Source organism: Cucurbita moschata, unplaced genomic scaffold (genome assembly GCF_002738365.1).
Source record: "Cucurbita moschata cultivar Rifu unplaced genomic scaffold, Cmos_1.0 Cmo_Scf00025, whole genome shotgun sequence".
Classification (NCBI taxonomy): domain Eukaryota; kingdom Viridiplantae; phylum Streptophyta; class Magnoliopsida; order Cucurbitales; family Cucurbitaceae; genus Cucurbita; species Cucurbita moschata.
The window spans coordinates 1-15,449 of NW_019268541.1; the positions used below are offsets into that span (position 1 = coordinate 1).

Below are 15,449 nucleotides of genomic sequence, written 5' to 3' on the forward strand. Positions count from 1 at the left end.
TAGAGGCTTGACCGTACGTCGCTTGGCCGTAGGCGACGCAAGAACAAATAGGCTCAACTCACTTGTTGCTGGAAAGTGAGTGCCGCACAATCGCTAGTCCGCTGCCTTCGAAAGCGCGATTGTGTCATAGTGCACGCGCTTCTTCTTCTTCCTTGCGTTTTTCTGAAATTTTCCCATCTTTTCTGTTAATACCTACTATATCCCGAAGCCATATCCTCCTTTTACGATTCGAATTTCATCCTGATTCCTTCTACAAATTTATAGATCTCCTTATTACGTTTCTAACAAGCCCTATTTCATAACTTATTATACAATACGAACCAAGATATCGAGATTTAAAGGTTCGGTGATATGGGTTTTTCGTTACCTTTGCGACAACCGCTTAAATCAGCTTAGTTCAGAGCTTCAATGGCTGAAAAGCCTTCACAATCGTCTCCCCATCCTCATGTTTGCACGTTGTCACAACAAACGCCAAAAAAACTTAAGGTTTTTGCCGGAAAACACGGATTATAACACTCCCTGTTTTCTGTTTCCCTCTTCCTCTGTTTCTTCGATATTGTTTGGTGCTTCCTCGTCGGCCTTGCCAACGACAACCACCACCCCCATCCATAACACTAACACAAAATAAACCACCCTTCTTCCTCCCACACCTCCATCTTCCTCTCTTTTCTTTCTTTTCCCTTCAACCACCTGTCCATTCTTCCTTTCTCCATGGCAGCAGCTTCAAGCTGCGGCTGTCTTTTTTTTTTTTTTTTAAAAAAATTATTTATTTATTTATTATTATTATTATTATTATTATTAATTTATTTATTTATTTATTATTTTCGGGTTATTACAATTTTACCCTTTATATGGTTGATTTTATGATCATTAGATAACGTTAACAATGTGTAATTAAGATTAAGACTTTGTACTAATTTAATCGGCTCTTTATGATATGGCAAATCCTAATCACACTAACAATTAAATTAATTCCTACCAAATCAAATCTTAATGATGATCGGTCAATCTTTTAATATAATAAATTATTCTTAAACATGATCCAATCTAAATATATCAGTACTTTATAATTATATACTTTAAAGAATAAGTGTGACACCCAAACCTATTAACCAATAGTTAATTATATGCCATTGTTTCGTGGTTGAATTTCTTTCATTATAAGACAACATAAATATTTTGTGAGAATACGATTCTCGAGAAATTTTCTACATAGAATCTTCATCTCGATTCATTCTCACCTGGTCAACATCTCCAATTGGAGGTGTACGCACAGACTTTTCCACATGTATTGGCCACGTTAAAGTAATAGTAATAATAGCGATGGGTGTTTCTTTCTCCGAAAAAGGTAAATGTATAGTGATGGTATGCTAAAATGGAAGGTGCCAACTCCCATAACATCACCAGCCTGTGACCCTTCTTTAATTTATTTTGGTCTCTCCTCAACATTAAATTGAATGGGATATATGGTGGGTCCTTTTTTTTTTTTTTTAATATTATTATCAAGAAAAAAAAAACAATTTGTATAAAGAGAGAAGGCCATGTCCCATAAAAATATTTTAATGTTTAATATACTAAGTATCATAAATGTTGATATAATTATAAAAGTAAAAAATTAAATGAAAAATAAATTAAAATTTGATGTTTTTTTTTTTAAATAAAAATTTAATTAATTAATTAGAATACATAAAATTCGTAGGGTGGTAGATTTAATTATTTTTGTAGAATGGGCGATAAAGTAAAATAGGGTGGGGGAGAGGGGTGAAAACAAAATAATGAAAGTTTAAAGAATCCACGTGTCGGTTAGGGAATGCCTGCGTTCAATTCTACGGTCGCCGCACGCACTCTCAGGCTCAGCCACTCGTCTATTTATATTTTTTTTAATTTTATTTGATAATTATAATTTCATAAAATATTTATAATTTTTTTTATCCATTTGTAAAACTAATTAAGAGCCTAATATTCTTATTTTCCTTATAGACCAAATATTCGAATTTGGATTCTTATTCTAAAATTAGAAAAGTATTTTGAATTACATTATCATATTATTTTGTTGAGATAAATTGATAATTGACAAGCAATATACAGTGGAGGACGTTTTAAAAAATACCTTTAATAGCATATTTACATTTAATTCTTATTATAAAAATAGAAAAATATTTCAGAGGAACTCGAAATTATTTAATTTTTATTTGTGTATTTTATTTTCCTTCGATTATTAAAAAAAAAAAAAAAAAATCGGTCGGGAAGGGATGTGGGGTACGTGGAATTCAGACGGTCTGTGTCAGACGGCAGTTCTTATTACGTGGCACTTTTTTAGCCTACCTGGTAACTGTCGGGCATTTTGTCGGTTTTCTTTTTCTTTTTTTTAATTAACAATATTCATCGAATTATAATTAAATAATATTTCGCGTATAATTCGTGTCACAATACCGAATTAACCGCTATTAAAGAATGTGGTAATTACAGTAAGGACAGAATCTTCCACTAAAATAACTGAATTTTATTTTATTTTATTTGGTGAGATATTAAAATCTCTAAAAGTGTAAGGGTATATTTGCAAAGCGGGAAATTCTCCAGCCAAATTCGTGAAAATATCGCGATAAATTGGGGATGATCTTTCCTATAAATACATGGCTCGAGTAAAGCTTGGTTTGCCAGTTTGAAAAGCCAAACACGGCTTGGTAAAAACCCTTCTTCTCTTTTTTCTTATCGTGCTCTCTCTGTGTCTGGCGACTGTAACTTCAATGGCGGTTTCTTCTAGAAAATCGAGCGGCCCTGTTATGAGGTCTCTCTCACCTTCTGGGAGATTCTGTCGCTCCTATTCTTCTTCTTCTTCTTCTTCTTTTTCTTCCTCATCGGCGTTTGCGTCCTCCACATCAAGCTTTTCCACTGAAAACCCTACTTCCTTTTTCCGTAGATCTCTGTCTCCGTCTCGTGTTCATCTACAAGGTTCTTCTTCTTCTACGTCGGCGTCGTCCGTGAGATTTGCACTGGACCGGTCTATTTCTCCGAATCGGCATATCTCTGTTTTGACTCGTGGCGGTGGGAATCAAGTAGTGAAGAGGCAGAGCAACCAGAAGAGGACGTGCTTGTGCTCTCCGACCACGCATCCTGGTTCGTTTCGGTGTAGTCTCCATAAAGGCGTTCCGTCGCAGCCTACGACTCCTTACTCGTCTAATCGGCTCAACGCGCGGAGATCGGCGATGACGAACTCTTTGGTTAGAATCGGAGGAGTTGAAGGCGATTTAGTGAGGCGGGCCCTGGCGTCTCTCATTCGACCTTCGTCTCACAGCCAAAGGCGTCGAGCGGATTTCTGTCCGCGACCGAGCCGGCTTTCGATCATGTCGAAAGCCGATGATCTGTGATGGAAAATTTGGTACGTTGGCCAATAACCTCTGGTTTATTAATCTTTTTATCTCTTCTCTGAGCCTTCAACGACGAAGACGGTGGATTCCGACCACAGGTTCGACGGAAGTGATGGATCTTAGCGTAGGGATACAGAGTTGGAGGCGAAGTATGGGAATCGAATCTGGTTGTCTCTTCAGTGTACCTCGCTTCACGGAGTTGAACTAAAGAACCTATATAACTCTGTGTGTATACATAGCATAAATATATGTGGAAGTAGATACAGTTGCCGCGATATTGATAACAATTCGTGGAACTTTTGAACCCTAATTTTTCACTAATTTCAAAATGAAACATAATCAAACCCTAACTGGTTGTAATTCGAACTGTACAGGGCTTCTAATTCGAAAAGGAATGACTCAAAATTATTTGCGCCTGCTAATCGCTGAAATCAGTTCATCGTTATACATATTCTATACGATTCAAATTGTTTCCAGAACACCTGTGTTTGTTATTTTGTTCGACGTACACGTCTCCTTCCTTCTGCTGTCGCCTCCGTTCATGGTGGCCGTGAAATTGAAGCCGGTAATTTACGCATTCATGCTTGCCGTACTCCGTTTTGTCAATCGGATGATTTCTTAAAGGTGATTCAATCTCCATCTTTCTTCTTCCTATTTCCCTTGTTTCTTTGAGTTAGATGTTTGTAATTTCTGTTTGTTCTGTTTACAGATGCATTTGAAGGTTGAAACCTAAGAGCTCTGATTTTGAACTGTGAATTTTGTGATCTGAAAGTAAATTCAGGTGGAGATTCAAATTTGAATGAAGTTATGAACTAAGACAGACGATGGAATTCTTGACAGCGACTGAACAATTATAATTGGAATTAATTGGAAACAAATCCTGGAATTCAAAAAGGTAAATAACATCAGAGTTGAGTTGAAGTTAGAATGGAATAGAATAGAATCGAATGAAACATTGAATAGTAGTGTAATTCGGTGGTGCGGTGGAGTGGATGGTTGACCTGTCAAGTCTCAAATGGGTGGAAGGAACCGACGACTGCTCTCTGCCTACGAAAAACCAATCCAAATCCCTATTGATTGTTCATAAAACTATTCAATGGAAGAATGCCCCTTTGAGAGATGAAGAGCTGCCTATGTCAGGAGAGGAGATGTTATGGACAGACTGATTCCTAACGGCGTATACGCTTGTGGGAGACATGATTTCTAACCACCATTTATTCTATTATGGAGAGACGTGATTCTTAATAATATTAGTGTGAGTGGATTAGAAATATTGGTTCTAGCAGGGATTCCGAGTATTTGGTCTCACCTTTTGAAACGAGTGGAATAAGAACTCAAACTTTTGGCCTCGTGATTGAAGATAGGTATGACTGGGAGGTGAAAAGAAAAGAAGGAACACACAAAAGAGGATAAGACGATAATGAAGTGAATAAGTGGCGGTCTTCTCTTGTCGCATTATCATCATCGAGAATCCCACTTTTACCATTTCTGTATGTTCTTTCTTCTCATCTTTTTAAACTAGCAAAATTAAACGTATAGTTAGCCATATATGATGTTGGTCATCTGTAGATCTTTCCACTCACGCCACGCTTCTTAGCTTTTTTGTTTGCTTAGGTTGCGTGTCTCCAATTTATCATCTTAGCAGCCATAATAATGATAACTATAACAACAATTTAAGACTGAACATGTTTTTTAGGAACTGTATATTATTTTATGGTCGACATTACGAAGTTATCTGATTTTTGTTGTGATCATTTTGAACTGTAACAGGTGGGCAGAGAAGGACCAGGAAGTGCACCCACCCATCACCATTCTTATGAGGTATGAGTTCATAATATTTATATCTGGAAACTTATGCACATTATCTCCATCTTTGTGAAGTCTTTATCTTCCTTTCTTATTTCTTGTAGACCTCAAACCCCACACATTACGCGTCCGACACTGACCCTCTTCAATTCTCCTTTTCATTTTTCTAGTACCAAAATTCCCACCAAAAAGCCACCCAATCTCAATCCTGTGTCCCAATGTTCACTCCACACACACACACACACACACCGATTGCGACAACTAAAAAAGAACCCATGAAATTATGGGACTCCTGAAATCTGTTTGGTTCACTCACTATGCTCTGAGACTAAGACCCCACTTAGAGAGACTTTTCAAGGGCTTTGGGCCGTATATTTGGGCTTTAATTGTCCGCTTTTTAGTGGGCCTTTAATCCTCTGGTCCAATTTTCAAGCCCATTCTTTAGCATGTAGGCCCAACACACCTTTTGGACACCTGAAAATTCTAGCGTAATTGATATAAAAATATAACAAAAATAGTAACTTAGAAGTTAACATAAACATTTTAAACACACCCACAAAAATAAAAAATCACAGAGATATCCATGACCTTTTAGCTGAGTCGAAAATATAGACGACACAACTCTCCACAATTGATATGATTTTGTCCACTTTGAGTATAAGCTCTTATAGCTTTGCTTTGGGCTCTCCAAAAAGCCTCATGCGAATGGAGTGAGTATTCTTTGATTATAAACTCATGATCATTCTCTAAATTAGCTGGCGTGAGACTTTTATCATCCAACAAACTTGTCGCACAGGAAAAAAAACACATAAAACTATATCATAGACTTATATGTAAATAGTTGCCTCATACAAAATTTCAAAGGACAACGTTGTTTTAGTTGCATTGGCATTTAAATCAAATGCACATATCACATAAAAACAACCTTAAAATAAATAAAGGGATTCAAGTGGGCTTCATGTCATAGAACAATGAAACCCACAATGAGTGATAATCATCGTCGGTTTCCATCCTCTCTCTATTACAACGACAGCAAATTCTTGGGCTTCCATCTCGTCCATCCAGCGGCCCAGATACTCTTGGGCTCCTGCTCGGCGGTATCAGCCTCATCATTCTCCCCTGCGGCGGTCCATTCAGCTTTGGGCTTCTACTCGAGGCCCAATCAGATACTCTCCCATCCAGAGGCCCAGATGATCTCGGGCTTCTTGGAAACATGGGCCTCTCTTTCCTATCCAACGGCCCAGATAGCTTTAGGCTTTTACTGTTCGTCATTAACTTCTCGTGCGTTCTCCCGTCCAACGGCCCGGACAGCGACACGTGTTTACTGCGTCGTTTCGGCGGCTTGAGCACCTCCTTAACCTCCAGTTTCCGGCTGAGATCCTCGCTGTAGGTAATCGGCTCTGGGGAAACCACCGCCGCGTCTTCCCGGAAAATCCCCTTCTCCGACTTGGCGTTGGTGAAAATAAGCTTCCTGAGGCAGTTCCGGAGGCAGTTCTTGGTCTTGGCGAAAGCGGAAAGGAGCAATTTCTTTCGGGTGGCTTCTTCTCTGTCGCATTTGGCGAGTTTCAGAATCTCGAGCCTGTGTTTGGCGATGGAAACTCCGATTTTCTGGAGAAAATCGTGGTTGAAACGAGGAATGTCTTCGGGTCTGAGGCCATTTCGGGCGAAAACGAGGCCGTATTCGTAAGTGTGAAGTGGGTCGAGGCCGGTTCTTGAGAGCCAAGAGAACCAGTCCATTGGAGGTGGCCGACCAAGCTGAGCAATGCTTAAGAGTTTGGAAATTGTGACATACATATATAGCGAGAGAGAGAGAGAGAGAGAGAGAGAGAGAGAGAGAGAGAGAGAGAGAGAGAGAGAGAGAGAGAGAGAGGGGAGGAGAATGCAAAAAATAAAAAAAATAAAAAAAATAAAAAAAATTAAATGCGATCGGCTCCGCTCTTTTATTCCTGTCAATTATACATACATAAAATAATAATTATCTTAAAATTTTATAAATAAATTTATATATTTTTATATAATGGATTAATTTTTTAGAATTTATTACCTGAAAGGGTAAAAAAAAAAAAAAATTGATGGTAAAATTAAATGGACCACAATAATAATTTCAGATGAGAGTGAGGGAAAGAGAGGGATATGGTGTAAAGATCCGTTGCTTTCGGTATGGATCAATTATTTATGTAATTTTGGAAGTATTTTGAACGTTGGATTACCATTATGTCCTCTTTAATATTTTTTAAATTTCAGAACAGGTTTTTTTTTTTTTTTTTTTTTTTGGGTGTTTAAGGAAAGATGTCATTTCATAATTACTTTTTAAAATTTCTTTTATTAATGATGGTTTAAGACAATTAATTTTTTATTTTCTGATTATGTAAGGTTGAATGAAAAACTGGTTGAAAATGGAGATGATGATAGATTTAGATAGTTATTTATAGAGAACATGGGTGGAGGGATGCCGTCCAATCAAAAGTGACATGGATGGGTACGAGTTTTGGGGCATTAGGGGGCTAAGTCATAGTTTTGTTTTTGGTAGGGTAGGGGGTTGCATGTGGATAGATTCACGAGAAAGGAATGGGTTGGATGTGTTGAATACAGTTTGGTTACTATGTAGGATGAAGAAGTCAGAGATTTGTTATTATTGGAGGGATGCCATATTCAATTCAATGCTTCTTTCTATAGTTGGAACTTTAATTCACTCTACACACAATAAAGACCTAACCCTTTCTTACACTCCAATACTAATTCAAAACCCACTTTTCCTTCCAATCTCTCTCTCTCTCAAATCAAAGTTTTCAACTGCAATTTATTGCCTTTATTGTGTCATCACTTTTTTCGGAAATAGATATGCAAGCCATACAAAATCGCCTTTCTAGTGAGAGAGGTTGTTTTATTGTGGGTAACTAAAAATTCACTCTACGAACTTGAGAAGACTCCTTCCTCTACGAATAGTGAAGAACTACAGAGTCGTGGTTGATTGTTGACCTGTGCATTAGATTGATTGAACATCGATGAGTCTAGAGAAGAGAGTTGAGGATTGGAACGAGCATATAACAAGAATTCTTGGAAAAATCCTTCTGTTAGTGGATGCTGGTGAATAATAGTTAAGTTAAACGAAGTCGTAACGTTTACCATTCAAACGACGCTTCAACTTAGGGTATGAGATGTTTAGTAAATAATATTTTGATCCCTAAAGTAAATTGTTTTAATTACCACAACAAAATGTTCCCTATGTTCTTATTTGTATATTTCCTATAATGTAGAGCCAATCACGGAAAATAATTCATGGGTAGTTAGGAAAAGTTAAATGTTTTGAGATTTAATTAATGTAAGTTATTAAATTCAGTAACCTACTACCACATTGCTGATATTAAGGGCATAGATGCTGCAAATGTTGGGAGGTTTTTGTGGCTCTACAATGCCCACTTTTTAAATTATTAAACAATATAGGACGACAAAACAACCACTTACATAGAGCCTTGTAATAAAGATATAAAACCTACTCCCACAAAAGTTTAAAAAAATTTAGATTAATATAACGCTACAAAAGCTTTCGTTCATCGAAGTCAAAATTTGAGTCTCTTAACTTGCACTTGACTCTTGGATTGTTTAACATACCTTTTTAAGTTTCAGTAGAGTGGAAAAGTCTATAGAATCGTAGAAATATAGATATTTGTTGACTTGGTCGAGTGATGGAAAAGTACAAAAGGTTGATTTATAAATAAAACTGTCTTAATAGAGAAGATATAGATTTTTCTTAATACGACAAAGGCTCGAGGATTTGAATCACTAACCTAGAGGAAATGAGGGGATGTTAAAAAGATAAAGATCTAGAACTATCATCTAATCAGAAATTATTCAAGAGAGTAAATTTATACCTTGAAAGTTGTACCGTTGTACCCATATTTACGACCATAAATCTTGTAGAGCTTGTAGGGATAAATGAATGCACTGAAAAAGAAAAAACAAGGAGGGGTGAAAGAAAGCTGCTTGCTGTTGCATCTAAAACATATTATAAAAGCAAACCTAACAAATAACTAATAGCTGATTGAATTAATGAAATCCTAAGACCCAGAAAATAATTGATGTTAGGGAGATGGTGGTTGAATCATAGCCTCAGCCTATGATTTCGCCATTGAAGCATGAAAGACCACTTGGGTATTGCCAGAAGGTTGGGAACCATTAAGTTTTGCTTTACAAGAAGGGAAGGCACATGCTTTGGGAAAAGCTGTAGTGGAGATTGTCGACTGAACAGAGCACAAATGAAGCATAGACATCAAGTGGGTACTACTGGTAAGAATGGTTGCATACCCATTTGAGAACTGTACCTAAAATAAAATAATAACAAAAGAAATTTGGATCTTTCTGAGATCCATATGATGTTATTGACCCAAATAATAGTCTCTCAATCGTGGTTATTGTGGAAGTGTTGTAAATGTCTCAATAAAAGCAAGCTATGAGTTTACCAATTCAAACGCTCGCTGCTTTTCCCCTCCAATAAGTTGAATCATTGTCCAATACAATAAATCCCATAAACGACTGCCATATCAGTAGCTTTCAGGTTGACCTATATTCAGATATGATCAAAGCATATGAAATTCCACATGGGAGTTGTTCGTCGTGGGGCCTGAAAATCGGTGGATTGATCTCCAAAGCAACTGTATATTTGAATTCAGAATCCAAATCTACAGAGGAATGGCTTCTTTTGTAAGGTTAGTTTGGTTGTTAAAACTTCTACGATATAAAATATTCACATTACTCTTCGGATTCATTTTTTGGGTATTTGACGTCTGTAACCATAACAATTTCGTCTTCTAAGTCTTCACTTGGCTCTGTTTCCTTGTAATCATCAGGGAGCACGTTGCAGTTAATGGTGTACCAGACTGGTCTTTCTTCCTGGAATAACCTGCCAAGTCAAAACAAAATGATCGGACAAGGGATAGAATAGAAACTATATCTACCAATCACATTGACATCTTGATGTGAACTTTAAGTTGGGATAACTTCCATTCCTTTTAAGTTCCTATCCTAGTTTCCTATCTCCTATTGATTGGCTCGTAACAATTATATAGCTACTCAATTGACACAGGTTGTTCTTTAAAGTGGTTCAGTTCCAAGAGCAGGGTTCTCGTTATCTTGGCTCCCCATTACAAACTTAGGCCAGTAACACTTGATTTTGTCGCTATATTTCAGCTAAAAATGAGCAAAATGGATGTGTTTGTATAGATAAAAAGAGAAGAAAGAGGAGAGATTTACAGATGCTTGCAAAGCGTCGGGCATCGCACTGTAAGGGCATATTTGCATGTTGATAGTTCTGTAATAGAGTCGATCATCGCTCTTGGCTCCGAGCAAACAAATCTAACCTGCAAGGTAATTAGCAACCAATATCGTTCATGGGAAAAAAGGAAGAAAAAAAAGTGACAAGGTAAATCATTAATTACTTTGTACCTCAGTTTCTCGTGGTCGATTTGTGAGATCACACATGGTTCCATTTGTGTAATGATGAGCATGATACCTGAGTGAGTCGGGTAGATCAGTAATCATTTTAGAAATTGAGATTAGTTGTTTAGTTACCAACTAATAGATCTCATGTCTATCACACAAATCTTGTACATGACATGACTCAGCGAATCACCAATCTTTCTCTTGCGCTGTTCTCAATTTTAAATAATGAGCAGATTAACACACTTCCTTCCTAGCTTTCCTGCTATAATATTACGACTGTGGCATCCAAACACAAAATTCATACGAGTTTTTTGTTTCATGTCTGAATGTCACATTTGGCACATGTAAGAATTGATTATGAAAGAAACTCAAAGCCAAATCAACAATAGAATGGCGGATTAAAACTCATACAAGTTTCTTCTTCCATGTATGCCTCCATCTTACTACTTTTGAGAAGTGTTAGAACTAGGAAAATTACAAGCTTTACTAATCAAAGATCGTCTTTGCCTATTACTTAAATTCTGTTCATAATTCTTAACTTAGCTAATTATAATATAAGCACACCTTTGTGATGCATCTTTGGAGCGAGGGTCCTTCAAAGTAGATATATCAGAGAGATTCTCATTGAGATTAGCGGTTTCCTCTGCATCATAGACACCCAATACAAACTCCTGAACTACCTGTAAGATAAAACGACAGAAACTTCGAAGTCTTTACCACTAAACAGTTTACCATTAGATCATCACAAATAGCAGAGCATGAATTTACATTTTTAATTAACCAATTAACCATGACAGTTGCCCTCCTTATTCATAAGCTAAAAAAACAAGGTTCTTTAAGGGTATTAACATCAATCCCCCATTTTCAGCACAAGGATTCGAGAATCACATAAAGAATGCATTAGGATGTGCTAGAAGAGACTACCTTATCATCCTCCAAATGAAATTGTCGTAGCGTTTTCTGGTAACAAAATTCATATGTCCACCAACCCTCTTGCTGCAAAAAGAAATTAACGATGCAAGGCCAACATGTTATAACATAATCATCACATGGTTTACCCAAAAATGCACATAATTTGCCACAAACGACCAAAGTCTTAAATAGCTTCAGTGTTGAGCGCAACCAAAGACACCTTGTCTCACGTGAAGCAAGGCAACCTAAAAGCACAAACTTCACTTGCGCTACTTAAGCATATCATATATTTTTAATATATATTATTTATAAAATTAAAGAAAATAACCAAGGAAGAAAATATCTAAGTTCTTTAACTTTTTGTTGGGATGCCTGATTTCTCAAGGCACACATTAAAAAACACTGTTTACAAGATACAACTTTGTTTTTCTTTTGAGATGTGATATTAAAATGTAGATAAGATAGTCATCATATGCATGCAAAACAATATTCAACGATAAATCCTAACCCTGACAAAGCATTGCTCTTTTAATGCCTCAAGTAGCTCATCTGGAGTCTTCAATTTAACCCGCTTCTCAGATTCCATAATCATGCTAGTCATGTTCGGTTGAATAGCTGGCTTTTCACTCTTGGACTTCTCCACCTTAGGCAAGTAACATAAGTAATTCTTTCCATTTTTTTTGGGCATAAACACAGATTCCTGGTCATCATCCTGCAAAGGCACAAAAACATAGTAAGCGCATATGGCATTGAACATACCTTCTTATTCTTAAATTCTGAAGACAAATTGCTGAGAATGAGATCAAAGTTCCACATTAGCTAGAAAAGAGAAAAATCATGGGGATAAAAGTGAGAGGCGATATCTTCGTTGGTATGCAGACTTTTAGATGAAACCAAAAGCAAAGTCATGAGGGCTTATACCCAAAGTCGACAATATCATACTATTGTGAAGATACATAAGAGTTTTGTTGTCCCTAACAAGTGGTTCAGTCGGTAGAATTCTTGAGTGCCGAACAAATAAGCCTTCAAAGATATAATTATGATGTGATATGTGATTGAGTTCTATCAGATAAGCAGTATGCTATGGTGAAGAGGAGTTGGACTGGTTAAGAGTTGGACGAAAAGATGGCTATTTGACGGGAGACTAAATGGTACTTTGTTTGAGGGGAGAATTGTTAAGAATGTGACAAAAGTTCAACAATGGCTAGATAAGAGGAAGATCATGATAAGTGAAGTCATGAGAATTTTTCGACATCGCGAATAGAATCTTGTTATACAAAATCTTTCGACAATGTTGTTTACCAAACTATATCTTGGTGTAAACGGTGTAATATTTTTACTTCCTATATTTATATCTCCCTCATTGCCAATTGAGAAGGTCTTTTGTAAACACCATGGATATTACATCCCTTTTGTAAATTTCAATCATCAATGAAATTGACTTTTATAAAAAAAAAAAATCTTGTTAGTATCAAGAATCAACAACGAAGTACATAAAGCTTACCGGATTGTAACGCGAGTCTTCTGGATGGAATTCAATATTGTATTTTGGCCCACGAGAGTTGCGACTAAATGTACCACCTGCTTATCATCAATCAGAAAGAACGAATAATAATATTTCATACTGATAAGTTATTGTCACAATACGCAAAAGTCATAAATGTAAAGATGGTTCACCGCACTACATTTTGAGGTTTCAAGTTGTGTTAAACAACCTATGAAATATCAGCCTCCGGAGGGACGAAATCCTACGATTTAGATTTCAGAGTTCACCTATTCCCATATGTGACACTTATTATCTAAGCAACTGCCCACAATTCAATCAAACATGGTTTCAGAAATGAATTTAAGAACTGGATTTTACTTCTGAAATTTAAAAATAGAAAATCATTTTATTCTGAAATGGATATCTATCCCTTCGAAATCACGGCAATCCCCACGACTTCTACAAATAATCGCAATCACAACTCAAAACGATCATTGCCAATAAGCCATCAATTGATCCAATAATCATCAATAAGTTCAAAAGAACCTCCCACCACCAGCATTATCCTTCGGAATCCAAGCATCATGTCCACAATCAATCGGAAGCAAAAGACTCAAAACTTATTAAAAAGTAAGATAGGTTGAAAACCATTTCTAAATACTGAATTCAAAACAAAAATAAATAAATAATAACCATAACACAAATTCATCAATCGAGATTGTACGCATAAAACAGACATTTATTTTGAAACATTTCATGAAAAAATTCAAGAGAGAAAAGACGAGGAGAAGAACTTCACCTAATTGAGCAGGGAAGATCTGGTCAGCAAACGCAGAGTAGCAAAAACTACCAGCTAGAAGAACCAGCCACATAAATTCCCTCATCTCTGTGTCCTCAAACGAACTCACAATGGTGAAAACGAGGGAAGCAAACTGGAATGGTGAGGAATTACCAGCTGGGAGCGGAAGGACGACGACGGTCACGACGAGAGGAAGAAGAAAGTGGCGTCTTCGTAAACTCACAACGTCGTCGTATTCACAGTGATCCACTGCCACGGAAGCTTGACCATTGAATATTTGCCACGTCATTTAAGGAGTAGCGGATGAACTTTTCTCAACAAATGGGCTGGGCCCAAAGTAATGGACCATCGCTTCCATTCCAAGTGGGCTTTGTTTATGGGCTATGCTTCGGCCCAGTTTTATTTTGTAATCAACTTATACTTAAAAAGACTAATTGAAATTCTAAGATTAATTTAAAATATTTATAGCAATTTTTACTCAATTCCACATATGTGGGAATTGATTATTCTAACTTTTTTTTTCTCATTTTGAGAACATTTTTACTAAACTCGAACGTTTAATATGATATTTGATGTTTTTTTTCCTGTAGCATTACGAGTAAATGAATGAATGAGCTGACACATATGAATGAAAGCGATCTTGATGATAGGATGACTAAGAAAAATTTAAAAGAATTGATAATTATTATCTACCGACCATTATTATTTTTATTTATTTAGTGAAAAGGCGATAACTTAGGAGGTAAGGCAAAGCGACAAGTGGGTGAATTCTGGTAAAGACGCCTAATGAGGGCGGTGGGGGGATTGCCGTGTCCGTGTACGTGGTGTCTGTTAGTTGACGGCGGCCGTTAATAGTTTTGAAAATGTAGACTTCTGGGCCGGAGTGGGCCGGTCTGAAAGGCCCATTATAGTTGTTTGTGATTGTCGTAGCGGCAATCGCACATGGTATATTCTTTGCGCATGGGGACCGCTCAATGGCCGACATGGGGGGGTGGGATCCTGCAAAAGCCCGTTTCCCACCACTATTTTATCCATATTTAAAGAAAAAACAATAACTAAATTATAAAAAAAACAATTATAATAATTAAAATTATCACTGTCCTGGTCATTTTAAAATGCGTCATTTGTTCCCTCCCTCTAATATCATTTGTAACAGTCTAAACTTACTGCTAGTAGATATTATTCATTTTAGTACGTAACGTACTGTCGTTAGCTTCATTGTTTTGAAGATGTTGGACCCTTAAGAGGTGGACTGTGAGACTCACGTTGGTTGAAGAGAGAAACAAAATATTTTTTACAAGAGTGTGGAAACCTCTCCATAGTAGACACGTCTTAAAATTGTGAGGCTGACAACGATATATAACGAATTAAAATAGACAATATCGACTAGCCGTGCGTTTAGATTAATACATTTGTTAAAAAAATATTTTTAAAGTTCGAAAATGTTGATTAATAAATTTAAATTGACTTTTACCCTAAATTCAGTATTGTAATATTTATCAGTTAAATTTATTAATCTCTCTAAAATAAATTTATGAAAAAGGAACTCATAAATTCTATAAAAAAAAAGTATAATAAATAAATAAATATATATATATATATATATATATATATATATATATTTTTTTTTTTTTTTTTT

At 36.4% G+C, this 15,449-nt stretch overlaps 3 protein-coding genes across 6 annotated transcripts; 1 reads left to right on the top strand and 2 right to left on the bottom strand.

Moving 5' to 3' along the window:
- Nucleotides 1-2,625: 2,625 nt before the first annotated feature.
- Nucleotides 2,626-4,652, top strand: LOC111461568. Of its 2 annotated transcripts, XR_002713599.1 has the most exons (3): nucleotides 2,628-3,379; nucleotides 3,743-3,992; nucleotides 4,078-4,652. XR_002713599.1 is itself a non-coding variant. In XM_023105138.1 (2 exons), exon 1 carries the CDS (start codon nucleotides 2,748-2,750, stop codon nucleotides 3,366-3,368), a length of 621 nt encoding a protein of 206 aa, XP_022960906.1. In that variant the 5' UTR covers nucleotides 2,626-2,747; the 3' UTR covers nucleotides 3,369-3,379; nucleotides 3,467-3,678. The 2 variants fall into 2 exon arrangements, 1 of the variants encoding a protein (XP_022960906.1); XM_023105138.1 differs by lacking the exons at nucleotides 3,743-3,992; nucleotides 4,078-4,652 and adding an exon at nucleotides 3,467-3,678 and having other exon boundaries at nucleotides 2,626-3,379.
- A 1,320-nt stretch (nucleotides 4,653-5,972) lies between these two features.
- Nucleotides 5,973-6,996, bottom strand: LOC111461567. The gene has a single exon (XM_023105137.1). The coding sequence runs from the start codon at nucleotides 6,966-6,968 to the stop codon at nucleotides 6,120-6,122; it is 849 nt and encodes a 282-aa protein (XP_022960905.1). The 5' UTR covers nucleotides 6,969-6,996; the 3' UTR covers nucleotides 5,973-6,119.
- Nucleotides 6,997-8,858: 1,862 nt separating this feature from the next.
- LOC111461566 (protein OS-9 homolog) lies at nucleotides 8,859-14,052 on the bottom strand. Of its 3 annotated transcripts, XR_002713598.1 has the most exons (10): nucleotides 13,811-14,052; nucleotides 13,030-13,106; nucleotides 12,034-12,237; nucleotides 11,538-11,609; nucleotides 11,178-11,293; nucleotides 10,617-10,683; nucleotides 10,425-10,531; nucleotides 9,635-10,074; nucleotides 9,047-9,119; nucleotides 8,859-8,962 (listed from the first exon to the last, which is right to left on the bottom strand). XR_002713598.1 is itself a non-coding variant. In XM_023105136.1 (8 exons), exons 1-8 carry the CDS (start codon nucleotides 13,893-13,895, stop codon nucleotides 9,924-9,926), a joined length of 879 nt encoding a protein of 292 aa, XP_022960904.1. In that variant the 5' UTR covers nucleotides 13,896-14,052; the 3' UTR covers nucleotides 9,511-9,923. The 3 variants fall into 3 exon arrangements, 1 of the variants encoding a protein (XP_022960904.1); XR_002713597.1 differs by having other exon boundaries at nucleotides 8,859-9,119; XM_023105136.1 differs by lacking the exons at nucleotides 8,859-8,962; nucleotides 9,047-9,119 and having other exon boundaries at nucleotides 9,511-10,074.
- Nucleotides 14,053-15,449: the final 1,397 nt, after the last annotated feature.

What these genes read in the sequence shown, in the direction of transcription:
- LOC111461566 (XM_023105136.1), bottom strand. Translation starts at nt 13,895, where the DNA reads ATGAGGGAATTTATGTGGCTGGTTCTTCTAGCTGGTAGTTTTTGCTAC. An exon ending in ATCGACCACGAGAAACTGAG is followed by an intron (nt 10,532 to 10,616) that starts GTACAAAGTAAT and finishes ATTACCTTGCAG; the next exon opens with GTTAGATTTGTTTGCTCGGA. An exon ending in CCGACGCTTTGCAAGCATCT is followed by an intron (nt 10,075 to 10,424) that starts GTAAATCTCTCC and finishes TTGACTTGGCAG; the next exon opens with GTTATTCCAGGAAGAAAGAC.
- LOC111461568 (XM_023105138.1), top strand. Translation starts at nt 2,748, where the DNA reads ATGGCGGTTTCTTCTAGAAAATCGAGCGGCCCTGTTATGAGGTCTCTC.
- LOC111461567 (XM_023105137.1), bottom strand. Translation starts at nt 6,968, where the DNA reads ATGTATGTCACAATTTCCAAACTCTTAAGCATTGCTCAGCTTGGTCGG.